The 22,180-nt window shown below is 53.5% G+C and overlaps 2 protein-coding genes across 2 annotated transcripts in view; both read left to right on the forward strand.

Annotated features, from left to right (window-relative positions):
* Positions 1 to 6,829, forward strand: part of CORO1B (coronin 1B) — an 18,779-nt gene extending 11,950 nt beyond the window's left edge. Inside the window, exons 5-11 of the mRNA XM_034767712.1 lie at positions 1,978 to 2,159; positions 2,578 to 2,697; positions 4,416 to 4,520; positions 4,778 to 4,923; positions 5,145 to 5,202; positions 5,568 to 5,846; positions 6,200 to 6,829. Coding sequence (XP_034623603.1) covers positions 1,978 to 2,159; positions 2,578 to 2,697; positions 4,416 to 4,520; positions 4,778 to 4,923; positions 5,145 to 5,202; positions 5,568 to 5,846; positions 6,200 to 6,325 — 1,016 coding nt within the window. The 3' untranslated portion in view covers positions 6,326 to 6,829. The remainder of the gene's footprint in view (positions 1 to 1,977; positions 2,160 to 2,577; positions 2,698 to 4,415; positions 4,521 to 4,777; positions 4,924 to 5,144; positions 5,203 to 5,567; positions 5,847 to 6,199) is intronic.
* A 2,419-nt stretch (positions 6,830 to 9,248) lies between these two features.
* PTPRCAP (protein tyrosine phosphatase receptor type C associated protein) lies at positions 9,249 to 22,022 on the forward strand. The gene is made up of 2 exons (XM_034767714.1): positions 9,249 to 9,360; positions 20,988 to 22,022. Exons 1-2 carry the CDS (start codon positions 9,358 to 9,360, stop codon positions 21,582 to 21,584), a joined length of 600 nt encoding a protein of 199 aa, XP_034623605.1. The 5' UTR covers positions 9,249 to 9,357; the 3' UTR covers positions 21,585 to 22,022.
* Positions 22,023 to 22,180: the final 158 nt, after the last annotated feature.

Below are 22,180 nucleotides of genomic sequence, written 5' to 3' on the forward strand. Positions count from 1 at the left end.
GGTGTGATTAGCAATCTGTCTCCTTCCCGTGTGTGTCAGGGCATGCCCATGTGGCAGGTGGAGCAGGTGCTTGTGTCAGCCAAGAGGGTTCTCTGATGGGGTGAGGGGGTGCAGGCTTCCCACAGGCCCCCTCTAACCTCTGTGCCCTGACAGGTCTGGCAGATCCCAGAGAATGGACTAACACAGCCCTTGACAGAGCCCGTGGTGGCCCTGGAGGGGCACTCGAAGCGCGTGGGCATCGTCACCTGGCACCCGACCGCCCGCAATGTCCTCCTCAGCGCAGGTACAGCCTCCCCTCCCCATGATTCTGTGTGTGGGGTGGGGCGAGGCAGGGCCCCTGCAGGGGAGCAAGGGGAGCAGGTGGGGCTATATGTGGAGGGCTCTGTACCAGATGACTGGCGGATAGTTAATGCAAAGCCTTGTTTGTTTGCTTTGGTTTTAAATGGCTCTGAAGCAATAAACCTAACTTCAATCCCAAGCAAATTAGTAAAGGACAGGATTAGCAGACGCATAGATGAACATGATATGTTGGGAAGAGTCAACACGTTTTTTGTAAAGGGAAATGATGCCTCACCAATCTATTAGAATTCTTAGGGGCAGGGGTGTCAACAAACATGGACCAGATCTAGTGGCTATAGTGTACTTGGACTTTCAGAAAGCCTTTGTCAGAAGTCTCTCACCAAAGACTCCTAAGCAAACTGAACAGTCATGGGATCAGATGAGTTCCTCTCATGAATCAGGAACTGGTTAAAAGAGAGGAAGTAAAGGGTAGGAATAAATAGTCAGTTTTCACAGTGAAGAACAGTAAACAGCAGGGCCCCCCATGCAGTGCTGTTCAACATGTACATAAGTGATTTGGAAAAAGGGATAAACTGAGTTGGCAAAGTGTGCAGACTATACAAAATTACTCAAAATAGTTAAATCCAAAGCAGACTGTGAAGATTTACAAAGGGATCTCTCAAAACTGGGTGACTGGGCAACAAAATGGCAGATGAAATTCAATGTTGATAAATGCAAAGTAATGCCCATTGGAAAACATACTAACTATACATACAAAATGGTGGGGTCTAAAATAGCTGTTACCACTCAAGAAAGATCTTGGGATCATTGTGGATAGTTCTCTGAAAACATCCACTCAATGTGCAGCAGCAGTCAAAAAAAGCAAAAAGAATGTTAGGAACCATTAGGAAAGGGATAGATAGTTTGTCTTATTATCATAATGCCTCTATATAAACCTGTGGTATGTCCACACCACGAATACTATGTGCAGCTCTAGTCTCCCCATTCCAAAAAAAAAAATTAGAAATGGGAAAGATACAGAGAAGGGCAACAAAAACAACGAGGGGTCTGGACCAGCTTCCATATAGAGAGAGATCAAAAAGAGACAACTAAGGGGGAATATGATAGTGGTCTATTAAATCATGAATGGTGTGGAAAATAGGGAAGTGTTACCAACTCCTTCACATAACACAAGAACCAGTGGTCACCCAGTGAAATTAAGAGGCAGCAGGTTTAAAACAAACATAAGGAAGTGCTTCACATAACACAGTCAAACCTGTGGAACTCATTGCCAGGGGATGTTGTGAAGGCCAAAGTATAGGTCCATCAATGGCTATTGTCCAAGATGGTCAGGGACACAACCCTATGCTCTGGGTGTCCCTAAACCTCTGACTGCCAGAAGCTGGGACTGCACAACAGGGGATGGATCACTCGATAATTTCCCTGTTCTTTTCTGTCCCTCTGAAACATCTGGTCGCTGGCAGTGGCTAGGATACTGGGCTACATGGACCGTTGGTCTGACCCAGTGGCCATTCTTATGCTCTCTGGAGTGGGGACGGTGGCGGTGGGGAACAGTTCCTGCCCCCCGAGGCTGTGGTAATGTGGTGGTCGTGTGGAACGTGGGCATGGCTGAGGAGCTGGGGGGGGAGAGGAGGGGCTGTCTCTGGGGATCGGGGTGTGATGGACCGGTCCCCCCAGGCTGTGATAACGTGGTGATCGTGTGGAACGTGGGCACGGCCGAGGAGCTGTACCGCCTGGACAGCATGCACCCCGACCTCATCTACAACGTCAGCTGGAGCCACAATGGGAGCCTCTTCTGCTCCGCCTGCAAGGACAAGAGCGTGCGCATCGTGGATCCCCGCCGAGGGGTGGTCGTGGCGGTACGGACCCCTCCAGGGCCCCCCGGTGTGGGCTGCAGATGGTGGGACAGATCCACCCTGGACCCCCAGCTCCTACATGATGGCCCCGGGTTCTCCCCTGCCCTGGCAGCATTGCCTGGTGGTTCCCCTCCCCTCCTGTGCTCTGCAGACCCATTCTGTCCCCTGACTGAGTGTGGGGCCCAGAGGTGTTAGAAGTCTGATCTGGGGAGCGGGGAGTATTTAAAGGCACCAGCTGCTCCCATCAATGGGGGGTAAGTTTGTCACTGCCCCCTGGTGGTGGGGGTGAACCTGACCCCTTTACCCCAGTGGAGCTGAAGTTCCGGGGGGGGGTGGCCCCAGGTCCCTTCTTGCCCTGGAAAAGGTGGGGGGGGGGGGGGGAGAGTGTCCGTCCCTCAGCCTGCTGTCCCCCTCCCTCCAGGAGAAGGAGCGTGCACACGAGGGAGCACGGCCCATGCGTGCCATCTTCCTGGCTGATGGCAAGATCTTCACCACAGGCTTCAGCCGCATGAGCGAGCGGCAGCTGGCGCTCTGGGACCCGGTGAGCTGGGGGCTTCATAGATACAGGGGACAGCGGTGCCCAGGAGGGGAAAGCAGTGGATGTGGTGTTCCTTGACTTTAGCAAAGCTTTTGATACGGTCTCCCACAGTATTCTTGCCGAAAAGTTAAAGAAGTATGGGCTGGATGAATGGACTATAAGGTGAATAGAAAGCTGGCTAGATTGTCGGGCTCAACGGGTAGTGATCAATAGCTCCATGTCTAGTTGGCAGCCAGTATCAAGCGGAGTGCCCCAAGGGTCGGTCCTGGGGCCGGTTTTGTTCAATATCTTCATTAATGATCTGGAGGATGGTATGGATTGCACTCTCAGTAAGTTTGCAGATGACACTAAACTGGGAGGAGTGATAGATAAGCTGGAGGGTAGGGATAGGATACAGAGGGACCTAGAGAAATTAGAGGATTGGGCCAAAAGAAACCTGATTAGGTTCAACAAGGACAAGTGCAGAGTCCTGCACTTAGGACAGAAGAATCCCATGCACTGCTACAGACTAGGCACTAGGGACTGAATGACTAGGCAGCAGTTCTGCAGAAAAGGACCTAGGGGTTACAGTGGACAAGAAGCTAGATATGAGTCGACAGTGTGCCTTTGTTCCCAAGAAGGCTAAAGGCATTTTGGGCTGTATAAGTAGGGGCATTGCCAGCAGATCGAGGGATGTAATCATTCCCTTCTATTCGACATTGGTGAGGCCTCATCTGTAGTACTCTGTCCAATTTTGGGTCCCACACTACAAGAAGGATGTGGAAAAATTGGAAAGAGTCCAGCGGAGAGCAACAAAAATGATTAGGGAGCTGGAGCACATGACTTAGGAGGAGCGGCTGAGGGAACTGGGATTGTTTAGTCTGCGGAAGAGAAGAATGAGGGGGGATTTGATAGCTGCTTTCAACTACCTGAAAGGGGGTTCCAAAGAGGATGGATCTAGACTGTTCTCGTGGTAGCAGATGACAGAACAAGGAGTAATGGTCTCAAGTTGCAGTGGGGGAGGTTTAGGTTGGATATTAAGAGAAACTTTTTCACTAGGAGGGTGGTGAAGCACTGGAATGGGTTACTTAGGGAGGTGGTGGAATTCTCCTTCCTTAGAGGTTTTTAAGGTCAGGCTTGACAAAGCCCTGGCTGGGATAATTTAGTTGGGGATTGGTCCTGCTTTGAGCAGGGAGTTGGACTAGATGACCTCCTGAGGTCCCTTCCAACCCTGATATTCTAAGATTCTACGAGGTCCCCTGGGATGGGAGCTGCATGGCGCTGCCTCAGGGCGGAGTAGTGATGTCCTTGCCTCCCTGCAAGGCCCTGGATTGCCCCACAGATGCTGACCCGCCATCTCCTGCTACCAGCAAGGCCAGGAGCCCAGCCCTGTCTCTCCCCCTCCCTCCCCCCCCAACCCACTTGGAGTCAGGGATCCATCATTGGCAGCTGTACTGGTGATAATGCTGGAGGGGGGCAGCTGGGCTCCCTGATGGGCTCCCTGGGTTTTTTTTGTGTGTGTGTGTGTGTGGGGGGGGGGGGGCAGTGATCCTGGAGATGCTGGCTTCCCCCAGTCTGTCCTCCATAAGGGTGAGATCCCTTCCTGACCCCAGAGCCCTGAAGCATGTCTGTAGGTAATATTTTGGTTTTGGTGGGGGGGAGGGGGGTCTCAGGACGGGAGGGGTCTGGGGGGGGGGCTATCCTCTCCATCACCATCTCCTCCCCTCCCCATCCCACTGCAGGAGAACCTGGAAGAGCCCATGGCGCTTCAGGAGCTGGACTCCAGCAATGGAGCCCTGCTGCCTTTCTACGACCCCGATACCAGTGTCATCTATGTCTGCGGCAAGGTAGGGGTCCAATCATCAGGGGATGTCATGCCCCTGCTGACCCCAGGCTAATGCTGTTAGGAGCAGCCTGTGGTCCCACAGGGAAGAGGCTGGGACCAGCTAGTGCTGATCCTTACAAGTAGAGGATGGGTGGGGGCAGGTGGCACTGCCTGTGTCCGTGGGGATTGGGTGTTGTGATGATGCCCATATGCCGCCCCCCCCCCCCCCCCCCCCCCACACACACACAGACTCCTCTCTGCCTCCCTCTTCACCCACAGGGGGACTCAAGCATCCGGTACTTTGAGATCACAGAGGAGCCACCCTACATCCACTTCCTGAACACCTTCACCAGCAAGGAGCCCCAGCGTGGCATGGGCTGGATGCCCAAGCGGGGTCTGGACGTCAGCAAGTGTGAGATCGCCAGGTGCGGGCTCCCAAAATGGGGCATGTGGGGTGGGGCTGGCAGTGATAGAGGGATTGGGGGTGACTGGCGGGGTAGGGGGCAGCAGTGATCCTGGATGTAGGGGGCTGGGGGAGGGAGGTGTTTGGGGGCAGCACTGATCCTGGAGATGGGGGCAATCTAGAGTAAATGGGGGCGGCGGGTGACTTCTGCTCCGCTAACTCTTATGCTCCCCAACTGTGCAGGTTTTACAAGCTTCACGAGCGCAAGTGTGAGCCCATCATCATGACAGTGCCAAGGAAGGTGAGTGCCTGGCACGGCAGGGGGAGGGGAGTACTGTGTTTGGGAGTCAGACTTTGGGTGGGGAGCATCCCTGTTCTGTCCCCCTCCTTGGGAGCAGGGCTGGGTGCAGAGCAGTGGCTGTAGCAGGTCCGGTTGGAATGCTACTGCTGCCCCTTTGTTGGGGGGAAGTTAGCTCCTTCCTCCAAGTTCTTTTCCAAGCCAGTGTCTTGGAGTTGGGGGAATCCCCAGCCTCAGCTGTTGCTGGCCATGGGGCTGCCCATAGTAGGGGGGCTGCCTCCTCCCCAGTGGCTGAGAGTTCCACAGGCTGGTGCTGCATGGATGACCCAGTGTGTGTGTGTGTGTGTGTGTGTGTGTGTCCCTTGCAGTCGGACCTGTTCCAGGACGACCTGTACCCAGACACAGCTGGGCCAGATGCAGCCATGGAGGCTGAGGAATGGGTGGCCGGGAAGACAGCAGGTCCCATGCTGATCTCGCTGCGCGAAGCCTATGTGCCCAGCAAACAGCGGGACCTGAAAATCAGCAAGAAGAATGTGCTGCATGAGAGCCGCCCAGCTCCCGCCTCCAGCACCGGCAGTGCCACGCGCCTCAGTGCCACGGCCGCGCCCGCCATGGTGCCCAGCATCAGCATCAGCACTGCCCCTGGGGTATGTACAGCGTACTGCTGTCCTCACCTGGGTTCGAGCCTGCCCAGCCCCACCCTGTGGCATGGCCGCTGGGGCCATGCTACCTGGTGCTCTGGGGCCAGGGGGCACTGGGGGTGCTAGCCGGGAGAGGGGCCAGTGGCCACAGTGGGGGCTGGACTCTAGTGGGTATGGAAGGGGTGGGATCTCAGGGGGGCAGGGCTGGGGTGCTAGCCTCCCCATGTTGGGTTCACCCACCGCCCATGGGGTGGGGTCCTGGGCTTTGGCCCCATGGTTGATGGTCTGTCTGCAGGGAGGTGGGCGGGTGGGGGCTGGGCTCTGGCCCTGTGGCTGATGGTCGGTCTGTCTGTCTGCAGGGTGGCGGGCGGCTGGAGGAGGTGCTGCAGGAACTGCAGGCGCTGCGGCTGCTGGTGAAGGAGCAGGGCGAGCGTATCAGCAGGCTGGAGGAGCAGCTGAGCCGCATAGAGAATGGGGATGTCTAGGGTGGGGGGGCACGGTGCCCCCCTCCTTAAAGGGATCGCATAAAGCAGGGTTTTGACTCTTCACCTCGGAGCTGCCAGTAACCCTCCCTGAAGTGAGGGGGGGCCCTGGGCCCCACTCCCACCTCTCCTCTTTCCGCTCTGCCACGGGGAAACCGCTCCCTTTTTTCTATGAGTGACCAAAACACCCCACTTCTTAAAGGAGTGGGTGACACACACACACACACACACACACACACACACACACACACACACACACACACCCTTGCCTTAGGCAGTATCGCCCCCTCCTGGAAGCTCCTCTCCCACTGGGCGGGGTCACTCACCCCAAGAAGCTGATGTGCTGGGGGGTGATTTCCTGCCTCTGTCAGCCCCATGGTGGGGGATGGTGCTGGGTTCAGCTCTGTGCTTTTCTTCCCAGCCCCATGCAGGGGCCCCCCTCTGTCTGCGCAAGCCTCTCCCCTCCCAGCACACATTTAGAGGAGACAAACGCTAAGCTCCACCCCCGTCCATGCTGCTGGTGGAGGTTGGGTGCAGCCTAGCCCCGCCCCCCTCTTCCTGCGCCTGTGGGAGCGCAGGGGGCGCGATCGGGGGGTCGCTGTGCTCAGCCCTCCCCTTTAAATCAGACTTGGGTCTGCAGCTACCATCACCGTGCCAGTGCAGTGGGGTCAGAGCAGGGCACGGGCCCTGGAACCCACGCCTGGTTTTATGTGACTTTGCCCTCTTCAATGGGCCGGGGGGGGGGGGGGGGGGCAGTCATAGCAGGGACCATTCAGACCCAGCAAAGTGGCTTCTGCCTAGATGCAATTAAGGAAAGGAAAAAAACCACACACAGAGCTCTGTGCAGGGCCAGATCTATATTTTCATTCCGAATAAAAGGTCTTTATAATAAACCCTTGGGCTGGGTGTGTCTTACTGTGCGCCTGTGGGCCCCATGCTCCAGCCACTGCGCTGGGGACTGGGTGCCAAGAGCTGCAGCAGCTAACCAGGGCCCTGCAAGGAAACCGGGACAGAGGGGGACATGAGCAGGAGAGCTGGGTGGGGGGCAGACAGTGGGTATATACAAGGCAGGAGGGGAGACTTTTGTACCAGCAGTGGGCGCCTGATGCCCTGGGAAGGCAGCACCCATATAGCTGTGCTGAAAATAAATGGTTTGCTTTGCCCATGTGGGCTTGTGTAACTCACTGCCACTGGACAGCACTAAAATACTTAGCTAGCTGCAAGGGCCTGCTCTGCTGGAGAATGAAAACAGGCAGTGCGTTGCCAGGGGCAGCCCCCCTCCTGCCACAGGTGAATGTGGTGGCAGGGGGACTAGAGCCTGCCAGGGACAGAGAACACCGCGCCCACAGCCTAAGTTCTGTCCCTGTCAGGCGCAGGGCTGTGGCTTCTCTCCCCTGCTGGGCACTAGGCGGGTGCCATGGTGCCCATGGGCACCATGTTGGGGACCACTGCCCTAGGAGCTCTGGCACCATTTTCCCCCTTTGGCTGACTTGTCTGTTGCAAGGAGAGCTCATCTCCAGCCCCAGGGTAGCGTGCCCGCACCAATGTGGCTGGCAGAGATGCAGTGGCTGGCAAGCGTGTCATCCCCCTTTCTTCTCCTCTTCCCCCCAGCCCCTCAAGGCCATGAGAACAAGGGGAAGAGATGGCTTCCCACCCGTGTGCTGAGCTCAGGGTCCTTCCTGTCACAGGCGCAGGCAGGGGCCATGCGGGGGAGACAGGAAACCAGTGGTTGGGGCTAATGAGCCGATACGGCAGCAGGGCTGGGGCAGGCAGGAAAGGAGGCTGCAATGAGCACAGTGTGGTGCTGGGAGGGTGAATTCAAGGCCCATCTGCTGAGCCCTGCACACTGTAAGCAGCAGCCAAGGCCTCCCTTTTGGCACCCGGACAGAACCCAGCCATCTTACTTCCCCGGGGCAGCTACAGTTATTTAATCCCCTGAGCAAGTCTGTCCTGTCCCTCTTCTGGACCTGTTAGAGCAGGGGTTCTCAAACTGGGAGTTAGGACCCCTCGGGGGTCATGAGGTTATTACATGTGGGGGTCACGAGCTGTCCGTCTCCACCCCAAACCCCACTTTGCCTCCTGCATTTATAATGATGTTAAATATATTTAAGTGTTTTTAATTTATAAGGGGGGTTGCACTCAGAGGCTTGCTATGTGAAAAGGGTCCCCAGGACAAAAGTTTTGAGAACCACTGTGTTAGAGGAGAACAGCCTGCTGCTGCTACCCGTGCTTGTTCTGTGCCTAGGGGAAGAGATGTGTGGTGGTGGTTTGACCGGCACGGGAGGGGAAAAAGAGGAAATGAGCATCACCTCCCAGCTGCTGTCTGTGGGCACCATCCGCCTTGCGCTCTCTTGCTCTTGCCCCCCCCCCCCTTGGCAGCTGTCGGTCCAGAGGGGAGCCTGTGGGCATGAGCTGATGGGAGGGATAGGGGTAGTTGAGCCCCAATTCCCTGAGAAGTGTCCTGTGCTCCAACCCAGCAATTTCCTAAAGGCAGCACCTGGAGGATCCTGGGCTTCCTCTGTGCCCTGCCTTTCCCCACATGGGCCAGGTTGGGCTGGCAGAGGGCACAGCAGGTCAGTTGTACCCTGTCCCCTGCCAGTCACTGGTTCAAATCCAGCCCTGCTCTGGTGGTAGTGGAGTGCCCTTCTACTGGCTTTTGGGCACCCCCCTTACATGTGATGAGTTGGGTGGGCCTCAGTTCCTATGCCCTCAGCCTCAGGCACTGCCCAAATGGATGGGATGGGCAAAGATGCCAAGGATCAAGCCCCCTTGCCCAGATCTGGGAGGGGAAGGGGTGGGGGTTGACTGCCTTCCCTGGACTGAATGAAACCTGCGGTCTATCAGCAGTTGAGGGCTTGGGGCTTGATGCAAATCAGGGCTGCACAGCCCTTGGCCGCTGTTGCAGCTGCTCCCCAGTGCAGCAGGCTGGATGGGCTGGCAGGAAACGCCCGCCCACGCCTGCACGCCTCTGTTGCTCCTCGCCAGTCGCACAGTCCCCCATACTGCCGGGAGCTGCCAGCGGCCATCACCTCACAATGGTAAGGGCCCTCTCTGGGGGCTGAGCCCCCACCACCACCCCCAGGGTAGGAGGGAGGAAAAACTCCAGGGGAGGTGGTGGGCAAGAAGTTAGATGAGGTTAATGGGCTTCTTCCCCTGGCTCTGCCCCACCCTCTGAATCAGGTATGTTTGGAGGGAAACTAGGCGGGGGGAGGTTTCAAGCCAGGATGGGAATGGCCGGGGGCGGGGAAGGGTAGAGATGGGCACCCCACACACACACCAACTGAGAACTCAACAGGGACAGGGATTGGCCTGGGTCTGTGTTGCCCCAGGCTGAGGGAGACAGCTGGGGCTGGGCCCTCCCCATGCAGGAGCATTGGCAAAGGGGCACAGAGGCTGCCATCTGATAGCCTCCTGCCCCAAAGGGAAGGCCTGGCTGGAGCTGGACCTCTAGGGCAGCGGGGTGGAGTATGGGGTAGCCTGACCCCTCCCCCATCCCTGCCCAGGCCCTGCTGCCAAGGTCTGGCACTCAGCCCAAAGTTTGCCCCCCCCTTCCCACCTAGGTGAAGGGACCTGGGTGGGGGGGTTACTTGTGCCTTTGTGGTGCCTCAGTTTCCCCTCTGTAAAATGGGAAGGAGATCTGATCCCGGGTCTGTGGAGGAAATAGCTCACCACAGGCAAAGGCTGCAAGGAAATCCCCATCCAGAACAGCATGGGCTGCTCTGTTAACACCAACAGGCTCCCACCAAACCCGCTGGTCTGCTCCTCTTCCCCCTCCCCCGGCTCCCTATTAACTGTCCCTCCCCATGGGAGCTGCTGCTAACCCTCAGGAGCTGCTCTGGAAGTGGGGCAGGGGGACTGTAATCCATAGCCCTTAAACATGAGGGGACAGTGCCAGTGCTTGTGCTGTGCTCCCCAGCTTTGACTAGAGGCATGCTGAGGGGGGATTAGTTGGAGCAGCTTGGCAGGCTGTGATATGAGATATGTCCCTGGGGGACCCTGAACCCTGCTCCCCCCATTCAATGCATGTGTGCCTGGGATGCATGAAGGCACCAGCCTGCCTGGTTTCAGTGCTGAGTTCTGCAGTAGCCGGGCAGGGGGGTGTCTTGCCCTGGGGAGTGGCCATGCTGTGGTGCACGGCCATCAGGGTAGGCAGCTCCTAGTTGCTGTTGCAAAGAGAAGCTGTTGGCCTGAGGCCCAGCGAGTGCCAACCTGAGAGCAGCGAGCAGCAGCCAGGGCGTGCTGGGGCATTGCTCAGAAGGCAGCTAGGTGGTTGCATGGCAGAGAGGAGGGTACCTTGGTGCTTCTGCTCCTGGTTGGCAGCGGGTGAAGTTTAGTCTCTCCCTGCCCAGGAAGAGCATGAGCCAGCACGGGGCACCCTGCTCTTGGCTTGACAGTCTTCGGGCCATTTCCGGTCCATGGGCTGTAAAGACTCATTTCTCAGCAGCTCAGCTCTCCTCCTCCCCCTGCCCCTGCAGTGTTGTGATGAGTTAGTGCCAGCGCTGCCCCTGTCTCTCGGGCTGGCCGCACACCTACTCTACCTGGCCCAGCAAAGGACCGAGCCACCTAAGACAGGCCAGAGCCCCAGCCAGAGTGGCCTGCCCCACTGAGGATGGGGCTGCTGTCCGCTGAAAGCAGAAGCGGAGCTGGGCAAAGATCAATTGCCCCCTCTGCCAAAGTTCCTGCTAGCCCAGCCCTGGTCTCCCCCCATGCACAAGGCAGCTGCCCAGGAGAGAGCTGGAGGCAGAGACGGGCTGGGGTATAGGGGCAGTCGAAGTTAAGGTGGTAAAGCCCCATTAGAGGTAGGCCTTCTAGGCTCCCAAGTGTTACAACAGACCCCCTGCAGCCCATTCTGCCCCAATGGGCAGCCCCACCTCCTCTCCTGGCCTCCCCCCTCCTCCCCCCGCAGCCCTCAGTGTTAGGGGCTCTTGGGCCTGCCCTGGGGCAGCTGCCCTCCCATTCCAAGCAGCTCAGCTTTTGGCCCTTCTCCCTCCCAACCAGCTGGGATCTCCTGCCCCTCTGGGCACTGGCCAGGGCCCCGTGGGGCTGGCTGAGCCCCAGTGGCTGGCAGTGCTGTGGGCTTGGGGGCTACGGGAACTCAGCAGAGCGGCTGCTAGGTGAGGGACACCATCCAGTCCCACCAGGCCTCCCAGCACCTACACTGTTGGGCACCCCACAGGCCCAGCATGGGTCAGGAGGGAGAACAGCCAGTTACAGCCTCTCAAAGGCAGGTCTGAGCAGGAGCCATTAACTACACACATACATACACCCTCCCCTCACTCTTCCCTACTGCTCCATTACATTACAATAAGCTCTCCCAAGGGTAAATGCCTGCAAGCAGCAGGGGAACTATATCAAACCCCCACATGAGCAGCTCAGACTAAAAGTACACCCCAACGCCACAAAGCCAGTCGAGGACCAGCTGAGCGGCCCCATGACAAAACAGCAGACTCAAGGAGGTGTCAGCAGCAAAAAGGCATCGTTTATGTCAAATCATAGTGAGGCTAATAGGAACGAGCAAAATGTTAAGTGTGAAAGTGTAGCTAGGCTGGCCAAAAATTGAGCCACAGCTTGCTAAAGAAGTAAAAAATAACCACACATTTTTTTTGAAGTACATCAGAAGCAGGAAGCCTGCAAAACAGTCAGGAGATGACACAGGTGCTAAAGGAGAACTCAAGGAAGACAAGGCCATTGCAGAGAAGCTAAATGAATTATTTGCATCGGCCTGCACTGCAGAGGATGTGGGGGAGATCGCTCCATCCTGCCCCGAAAGCTAGCCTTTTGGGGGGGAAATCTGAAGTACTGTCCCAAATTGATGTGTCAGTAGAAAAGGCTTTGGAACAAATTGATAAATTAAACAGTAATACGTCCCCAGGACTGGATCTTATTCACCCAAGAGTTCTGAAGGAACTCAAATATGAAATTGCACAACTACTAACTCTGGTATTGTGTAAATCAGCCTTTGTAGCAGATGCCTGGAAGATAGTTAATGTAATACCGATTTTTAAAAAGGGTTACAGAGGCAATCCTGGCAAGTACTGGCCAGTAAGCCTAACTTCAGTATCGGGTAAATTGGTTGAATTTGTGGTAAAGAAAAGAATGATCAGATACATAGATGAACACTGTATGTTGGGGTAGAATCAACACAGCTTTTGTAAAGGGAAATCATGCCTCAGCAATCTATTATAATTCTTTGTGGGTGTCAACAAACACGTGGACAAGGGTAATCCAATGGCTGTAGTGTACTTGGCTTTTCAGAAAATCTTTGACAAGGTCCCTTCACCAAAGGCTCCTAAGCAAACCAAGCAGTGATGGGATAAGAGGGAAGGTCTGCTCATGGATCAGTAACTGGTTAAAAGACATGAAACAAAGGGTAGGAATAAATGGTCAATTACAGAACGAGGAGAGGTAAATAGCAGGATCCCCTGGGGATCTGTATTGGAACCACTGCTGTTCAACGTATTCATAAATGATCTGAAAAAGAAAGTGAACGGTGAGGCGGCAAAATCTGCGGATGATACAAAATTATTTGAGATAGTTACGTCCAAAGCAGACCGTGCAGAGTTACAAAGATATCTCACAAAACTGGGTAGTGGCAGATGAACTTCAATGTTGCCAAGTGCAAAGTAATGCACACTGGAAAAAAATAATTCCAACTAGACATACAAAATGATGGGGTCTAAATTAGCTGTTACCATTCAAAAATGATCTTGGAGTCATTGTGGACAATTCTCGGAAAACATCTGCTCAATGCACAGCAGTGGTCAAAAAGGCTAACAACGTTAGGAACCATTAGGAAAAGGATAGATATTAAGACCAAAAATATCATGATTACTATATAAATCCATGGTACACCCACAAATCTCAGAGATGATATGGTTGAACTGGAAAAAGTTCAGAGAAGGTCAACAAAGATGATGGAGGGTCTGGAACAGCTTCCGTAGGAGGAAAGACTAAAAAGTTGGGGGCTGTTCTGCTTAGAAAAGAGACGACTAAGAGGGGATATGATAGAGGGCTAGAAAATGAATGATGTGAAGAAAGTGAATAGAAAAATGTTATTTACCCTTTCCTACAATACAAGAACCAGGGGTCACCCAATTAAATTAATAGGCAGTAGGCTTAAAACAAACAAAAGGAAGCATTTCTTCAGACAATGCATGGTCAACCTGTGGAATTCATTACCAGGGGATGTTGTGAAGGCCAAATGTATAACAAGGTTAAAAAAAGAATTAAATAAGTTCCTGGAGAATAGGTTCATCAATGGCTATTAGCCAAGAGAGTCAGGGACACATCCCCACGCTCTGAGTGTCCCTAAACCTCTGACTGCCAGAAGCTGGGACTGGACGACAAGGGATGGTTCACTGGATAATTGCCCTTTTCTGTTCAGTCCCTCTGAAGCATCTGGCCCTGGCCACTGTTGACTGACAGGATACTGGGATAGATGGACCATGGCCTGACCCACTATGGCAGCTCTTTAGGTTCCTATTCCTTGCTTCTGAGCTCCCTGGCAACATGGGTGACCCTTTGCCCACTGGCAGGGCCCTTGCTGGCTGGCTGCAGGTCTGGGAAGGGCTGCTCTGTGGGGCAAGGACAAGTGGGGCCCCAGCCCTGCAGTGGTCAGCGCTCTGGCCTGCTGCTCTGGGGAGCCAGGCTCGGCTCACACTGAGAGCCCGGGATTGCTGAGCTGGGCCCAGTACCAGCCCAGGGGGCTGGACCTCAGAACAAGCGGGGCTGGGCCCTGCAGCTGCTGCCAGCTACAAAGCCACCTCTCGCACTACTGCTGTCACCTGCCTGACCGCAGCTTCCTGTTACCCTTGTCAGCTGGGTGAGACCTGCACCCTCAGGAGACACCCACACAGGCCATGTAGCATGTGATACATGCCACCCGCCGCAGCCCTCCCCTACCCCCCCCCCCGACACACACACGGCAGGGTGGGGAAGCCACACCAGAGCGAGACTCACAGCCCCTGCGGGGCAACTGAGAATGAGCTGAGCAGAAACTGCTCCCCTCCCCCGACACACACGGCCTTGCAACTGCCTGCGAGGGGCACGAGACCCAACAATGCACCAGCCCGACTTGCACCCAATGCACTTGCGTGGGGGGTAAGGCACCCCACACACTCATACAGCCTGCCTAACTCCCCACCCAGTGCCAACCCACAGCTCCCTGCACCCAACTCTGACCTCTCCCCTCAGCCCTGCCTAATGCCGCCCCCGCCCCCCCGTGCCAACCAAGTTCCCTGTAAGTTGCATGGCCACAAAGCAGCCTATTTAGCACCACGCAGGCGCTCAGGGAACCCCCCGACTGGGACCTGCCATGGCTGGGGAAGGGGCACCTCTCCCCCGGCCCCCAACTCAGCTCCGGACTGGGGGAGGGGCGGTCCGAACCTGCAACGGCTGGGGCGGTCCGAACCTGCAACAGCTGGGGCGCCCCTCTTGCAGCCCTAACTCAGCCCCGGACCCAGCCCTGGCCCAGACCTGCCGTGGCTGGGGCACCCCTACTCAGACCCGGACCTGCTGCGGCCAGGGAGGGGCTCCTCTTGCTCGGCCCAAACCCAACCCCCGGCCTGAACCTGCCACGGCCCAGGGAGGAGCGCCTCTCCCCGCTAGCCCAGGTCCTGCTGTGGGGGAGAGAGAGCAGGGCGGAGTCCTCTCTCCCTGCCATAGCCCCAGAGCACCCTCCTGCACCTGAAACACCTCATCCCCGGCCCCACCCCAGAGCCCTCACCCCCCAGCCCTGAGCTCCCTCCCACACTCAGAACCCCTCAGCCCCACCCCCACCACATGAATTTTGTTATGTGCACCAATATGGAGGTGATGTTTTAGGTAAAATATAAAACAGATTTATTTACTACAGAAAGATAGATTTAAGTGATTATAAGTAGCAGGCATAGAGAGTAAAGTTGGATACATGAGAAATAAAAAATCTCGCAGTCTAAATTCTACAGACTAAACAAGATTTGACTCAAGCAGTTTCTCACCCCACTGGATGTTTCAGGCAGTTTACAGTTTTTATTACACAGGGGGAATTTGCTTCCCAGCCTGGGACCAATCTCCGCCATTCAAAGACTTTGCTTTCCAAACAAGCTTCCAGGTATTGAGGTGGGGGAGGAGAGAGGCCAAGTGGTGATGTCATCGACTCTCCTTTAGACTTTCTCTCCAGGTGCTAGAAAAATCCTGACTGCGACATTGGGGTTAGGCAGCCCCCATTGCGTACATGCCCTCTCTGAGGAGGCTCTGGGAGAGTGGCTTCTTCTTGATGGGCCATTAACTCCTGTCTGGCTGGTCCTGATTTAAATCTGTCTCACTAGGTGCTGCTTTGATACCACTGAAAGACTGGCTGTGGGCATGTCCCGCTTACCACGTATTTCAGTACCAAACATATAGCAGTACTTCATAACTTCACATGCCATGACAGTACAGACAATCCAACCGAATAGCAATGTTCAATGGATCAAGACTTTATAAATGATACCTCACAAGGCGTACTTTGTAAAAAACATATCACAATCACATCACAGTAGTGAATATGGGGGTCCAGGGTGCTACTTTGAGATACAGAGTGTCACACCTCCCCCCTACTGCAAGAGTGTTAATCCCTAAAGCAGAGACAGTGTCTCCACAGTCCTCTTTAGGTTTTGACAATATAATGCCCAAGTGTTGCTAAACATTGTAGTATTACCCACATGAGCTCTTGCAAAGTTCTGTGTACCTTCTAATACTTTGTGGATCTGTCCAGTGATCTCAAAAGTTAGCAAGCGTGCCTTCTCTGGGTTGCTCAAAAGCATCGATTTGTATCTTTGCAGCATTGTTAGCCCTTTTGCTTCTCCCATTGGTGTTAGCTCAATGTAGATATTAATGTGTTCTATAGCGTAGATATTTTGGCATTTAGCTATTAAAGAGATAAGGTGGTGTGTCTCAGTTTCCCCTTCCATATAGCAGAACAGGTTTATTATGGTTTCTCTGCTGTGACAAGCTCCAAGTCTGTTTGCAGGTATGAGCTGAAAAGCAGCATTGCTACAGAGTTTCTTAACACATGGTTTGATCTTATTTACCACTCCGAGCATGTTCAAAAGCTTTCCCCCAAAATCATGCATATTGCACCTTTTCATCAGCCCCAAATTCTTCGTCACAAGGTTTACCATTAGCATCACAAATTTTATCAGGAGGTTTAAGAGTAGCATCAAACCCTTTACCACAGATGGGTGTTTACAAGTAGCTTTGTCATGCCATGTCCTCTATTTAGACAGTCTGGTTTGTTCAACACCCATTGTGTCTTTCAACTCCTTCCTGAACCTTAGGATGTGTTCAGTTACTGGCTTTTCCTTCCCTTCAGTGTTCCCTTCAGTATGGGTTCTCAATCCATATCTTTGGGGCTTTGGTACTGCACAGTCTGGTGAGATAAGGATGTAAGGGGATTCTGTATTTTGGCTGGTCCTGTGTGGAGCTGTCTCCCAACCCCAGTATGTCCATATGCAAGAAATCTATCTCCCCTTTTGGGACCTTCCCCACCCGCCTTTTTCGGAGGTTCATTATTTGTGTCTCTAGGTTACAAGTGCTTGCTCTTTAGTCAGACACACCTTTTTCCAGCAGCTCTCCATCAGCTGCTTTGTGTGTCTTACCAGCTTCTCTTCTCCGCCAGCTGAGTGATTTGCATGCTCACAGACAACCATTGCCTGGAAGCTTCCTGGACTCAGCTTCTTGGCTGTTACAGTTATGGGAGCTGCATCTTGACTTGACTTTTCACAGTCATATAAAGATGGGGATAGCTCAGTGGTTTGAGCCTTGGTCTGCTAAACCTAGTGTTGTGAGTTCAATCCTTGAGGGGGCTACTTAGGGATCTGGGGCAAAATCAGTTCTTGGTCCTCCTAGTGAAGGCAGGGGGCTGGACTTGATGACCTTTCAGGGTCCCTTCCAGCTCTAGGAGATAGGTATATTTATACTATTATTATGGGTGTCCTAAAAAACTGGGACCTGGATTGAAGTACCTCCATCACCCCTTTCCCTGAGAAATTAGCTATGTGACTGCTACCCTCCAAAAGGTCAGTTACACAGTCCCCTCTTTGAACCTAAGTTACAGGTGGCATGCCTGGGTGCACAGATGCTGAATCAGCCACTCACTCCTGGGCATCCTCTCCCAAGTGACCAGTGAGATATCCACGTGCTCCCACTATTCTTTCCACATTTTCCTTCTCAAAGGAAGGACCTGGGGTCCCCTCTAGGACACATCTCTCTAAAGCAAAAAACTATCCCTTGATTAGCTGCAAAGGGCTCACAGCTAATGGCTGGAATAGTTTTCTCATAGAATATCAGGGTTGGAAGGGACCTCAGGAGGTCATCTAGACCAATCCCCAAACAGATTTTTACCCCAGTTCCCTAAATGGCCCCCTCATAGATTGAACTCACAACCCTTGGTTTAGCAGGCCAATGCTCAAACCACTGAGCCACCCCTCTCTCTTCCTAAAGAGGTGCTGCCTTCAGCTGTGGTACAGGAGCTGGTCTCAATCCCACCCTCCCTCCACACCTGGAATCATATTACTTCCCTTTGCTGCAGAGGAGTCAATGAGATTTTCTCCCTTTCCTTCAGCAGTTTCTGGGACTTTACCCTTTCCCTCTGGTGTCCCAGCAAAATATTCATAGACTGGAAGGGACCTCAGGAGGTCATCTAGTCCAACCCCCTGCTCAAAGCAGGACCAATCCCCAAACAGATTTTTGCCCCAGATCCCTAAATGACCCCCCTCAAGGATTGAACTCTCAACCCTGGGTTTAGCAGGCCAATATGCAAACCATTTCTTGCTGCAGGCTACAACAATCTGAGCTATAGGGAAAAAATCATTCCCAATAAACATGTCAATGGGGATATCATCCACTACTCCCACCTTTAATTCACTTTCTAACCCATCAGTTTCACTGTGCATTATGGCCAAAGGCACAAGAATCTGGAAACCTCCTACTAATAAAAGCTCTGCCATCTGTCCTGGCAATGTGTTACCTTCTTGAATTACATTCTACTTAACCGCAGAAATCTCTGCACCTGTACCTTCCCATCCTAAATTTTCCCTGCCATTAATTTTGACAACCTTTATGAGTTCCATGTCTGATTCTTCGGAGGCCAATCCCACAAAATCAATATAAGAAGTGTCAGGTGCCTCAGAGGATCCTGTGCTGAGGACAGCAACATTAACATGGGCTACTTGTTGCCTTCTTCCTCCCAGCACAGGACACTTATTTCTCAGGTGATCAGTGGAATTACTATGATAGCACCTTTTGGGCTCTTCTATTTTCACAGGAGGTTTGGGGTGGTGAGTGCCCAGCCTCCCTCTTTCTTCCCAGGGGCAAAATGGGATTCTCCTTTCCCACCAAGGTTTACCCCCCCCCCCCCTCTTCTGTGACTTTCTCTCAATAGATGCCTGGGTCTGCTCAAAGCCATCAGGTAGAGATGCCTTCTCATCTACAGTTTTTACATTGTTATCCCATAGACACTGTTTTACATAGGGTGACCAGATGAGAGGAAGAAAATATCGGGACACCGGGGGGGGAGGAGCAAAAAAAAAACCCCGAGTACTGCCGGCGGAGCAAAAAAAAAAATAATAATAATGAGTGATGCCAGTGAGACAAATTGCGTCTGGTCACCCTAGTTTTACATCATCTTTATATATGCTTAGGAAATGCTCCTGAGCAACAAGGTCAAACATTTGTTCAAAACTTTTCTCCCTCATCCATTTTCCCATTTGATCTTTCATCCTGTTTACATATTCCCCATTACTCAGATCAGCATTTCTCTTAAGATTTCTAAATGTCACCCTATCTGTTTCAGGGGTAATCTGAAATCGTTTCAAAACAGTTTTTTTTTTAATTTACAGTAAGCTAAAGCATCCTGAATTGGCATTTCATTGGAGAATAGTAAGAACTTTACCAGTTAACTTTGCAATCAGGGAGGGGACTTTGTCATCAGGAATCACATAAGCTGCACACAGCCTCTCAAAAGCAGTAAAATATTCTGTGATATCACCCATCTCCTTATGTGAAGGACATAATTCTCCTGTTTGTGGATTTTTGGAGAGCTGGGAATCAGTGGGGTGAGATGGTTCTGGTTTTGCTTTTCTAGCAAGTCCAGTTGGTGTTTTCAATCTCTCTCCTTCCTCAGCGTCCTTGATTTTCAGCTCTAGAGTCACTTGATGTGCTGTCTCCTCTCTGGCAGCCCTTTCCCCCACCCCTCTCCTTTATCTCTAGTTCTTTCATTTTCAACTGATGCTGTTTCTCTCTTTTTCTGCTACCTGCAGTCTGTACAGCTCTAACCTGACAACTGTGTCACTCACTCCTTCTTATGCCTTTCTGCTCCTATTTCCCTTTCCCAAAATATGCAAACACAAAATAATAAACTTGTAATTCTTTCTTGACTGCGTTGAGGCAGCCCACTTAAAGTCTTACACTGGTGTAGAGATTTTAAGTAAGAATTGCAAATCTTGGTCAAAACAAGCCATGCATTTCATCCTGCTCATTGTGCCACTGAGACAGGATTCCTGGGGTACAACCTGGAACTTTGGGACCACTGTGCCCCCTTAACTCTATAACCTGAGCTGTTTCTCACAAGGCTATGCCAGTGACAAGCAGCAAACCCCTCCAGCTACTGTGATCACCCAGCCAACAGCATGTGGAGACCTACATCCAGCTAAATTGCATGAATACTCGCTAAAAGTCACTCATGAATTGTACAAATCACCCTAGTCCCCAGCTTGCGCCTCAGAAATATAGCATCTTACACAGCTCAAGACTTCCGTGGATAGTGCAAGCCCATTAATTAGTTTGTTGGAGTGGCAAAGGATAGTGGATATGCACCAGCCCTTGTTAACCTGAGATTTCCCCAGCACTTCAACCGAAAACACAGTTTTAGGAAAAATCTAAAACAGATTTATTTTCTACAGAAAGATAAGATTTAAGTGATTATAAGCAGGCATAGAAATCAAAGTTAGTTATATAAGAAATAAAAAAAACCTCAGTCTAAATTCACACCCCACTGGATGTTTCAGGCAGTTTACATTTCTTATTACACTGGGAGAATTTGCTTCCCAGCCTGGGACCAATCTCCCCGGTTCAAAGACTTTGCTTTCAAAATGATCTTCCAAGTGCTGACATGTGGGAGGTGAGAGGCTAAGTAGTGATGCCATCAACCCTCAGGGGCTAGAAAGATCCTTGCTGTGACATGGAGGTTAGACAGCCCCCATCACATATGTGCCCTCTCTGAGAGTGAATTCTTGACAGGACCAGCCAGACATGTCTTGGTGGCCTGATGTAAATCTGTCTTGTCAGTTGCTCCTTTGTTACCACTGAAAGGCTGACTGTGCACATGTCCCACTTACCACATATTTCAGTACCAAACATATAGCAATACTTCATAACTCCACGTGCCATGACAGTACAGACAATCCAACCGAATGGCAATGTTCAATGGAACAATGATACCTCGCAAGGTGTACTTTGCACAAAACATATCACAATATCCCAGTAGTGAATATGGGGTCCAGGATGCTGTGTTACAGCAACACAAAGCTATTGTGTTGAGCATGGGGAAGGGGTATCCATGCAATGCCAAGGTCCCCGGCATGCCCACAAGCCTGGCACAGCTGCAGGCAGTCATTAACCTCGTCCCCTTTCCCTCCTCCCCCAGCACTCTGCTCTCCGTGCCCCATGGGGGATGCTCTCTGCAGGGCTGGCACTCCTGATGCTTCCGGGAGCCGCGCTTGGCTCAGACTCCAATCCAGACAACAACTCCGTGGCTGTGGTCTTCCTGGTCTTCCTGCTCCTGCTGCTGCTCCTGGTACTGGCCCTGGCCTGGCGCAAGCTGAGCCATGATTCAGACGGCAGGTATCACCCACGCCACCTGTGCCAGCCACACCGCCTGCTGGCAGCCCTGGCCAGGCGCTGGCGTGAGCTGCAAGGGCAGGTGCCCCCTGAGAGGCATTGGCAAGGCAAGGAGGACGACGAGGATGAGGACGACGAGGAGGAGGAGGAGGAGGAGACCCTTCAGCGGGATGAGGAGGAAGGTGGAGGAGGGCAGGAACAGCAGAGCGAGGAGGAGGGCACTGCTGTGCCAGAGGGGACCCTGCCCCGCGATGTCCCTGAGGGAGCCCTGGAAGAGGGAGGGGAGGCAGAGGGTGCCAGTGCCGGGGGCCTGCTCAGCGACCTGCACTCCTTTTCCGGGACAGCTGCCTGGGAGGACAGCGCCGCGGAGGGAGGCAGCCGCCAGCATGTCACTGCCCTCTAGGGGAGCTGAGGGAAGGACACAGACTACAGGGGGGGAATGTAGCCCCCCACTTGCTCACTGGGGAGCAACTGCAGGTGAACAACTGCTCCCAGCCCCCCCGCAAGGAGCTGGGATGAACTGCTCCCCACACCCCACCCCTCCCTGCAGAGCTCTCCACCCCTCGCCATGGGGCTGCATGGGGCCCCCTGCACCCCACCTCTCCCCCCCACACACACACCAGGAAAGCTAGCCCAAGCAGAGCAGGGAGCGCCCCCTTCCCCTCAGACTCTGCATTGACTCTAGCATTCCTCCTCCCCCACCCCCACTGCCTGCACCAGGATATGGGGTGTGACACCGTAACATGAGGGCGTGGCTCCACTCCCACTGGGGAGCTGCTGATTAGCCCACATGCACCGCTACAGACACCAATAAAGGGGCAGCATTGCTCATAACCTGTCACACTCTGCAGCTTCATTTACCCCAGAGGGGAATGCTGGGGGTGGGGCTGCATAGGAGGGGCAGAACCGGCTGTGAACCACACCCCTGGAAGAAGGGGAAGGGAGGGTGACCCCAGCCTTGTGGCCTTAAGGAAGGCTCTCCAGGCCCTCCTGCCCTAG

This window comes from Trachemys scripta, chromosome 4 (assembly GCF_013100865.1).
Source record: "Trachemys scripta elegans isolate TJP31775 chromosome 4, CAS_Tse_1.0, whole genome shotgun sequence".
Lineage (NCBI taxonomy): Eukaryota > Metazoa > Chordata > Testudines > Emydidae > Trachemys > Trachemys scripta.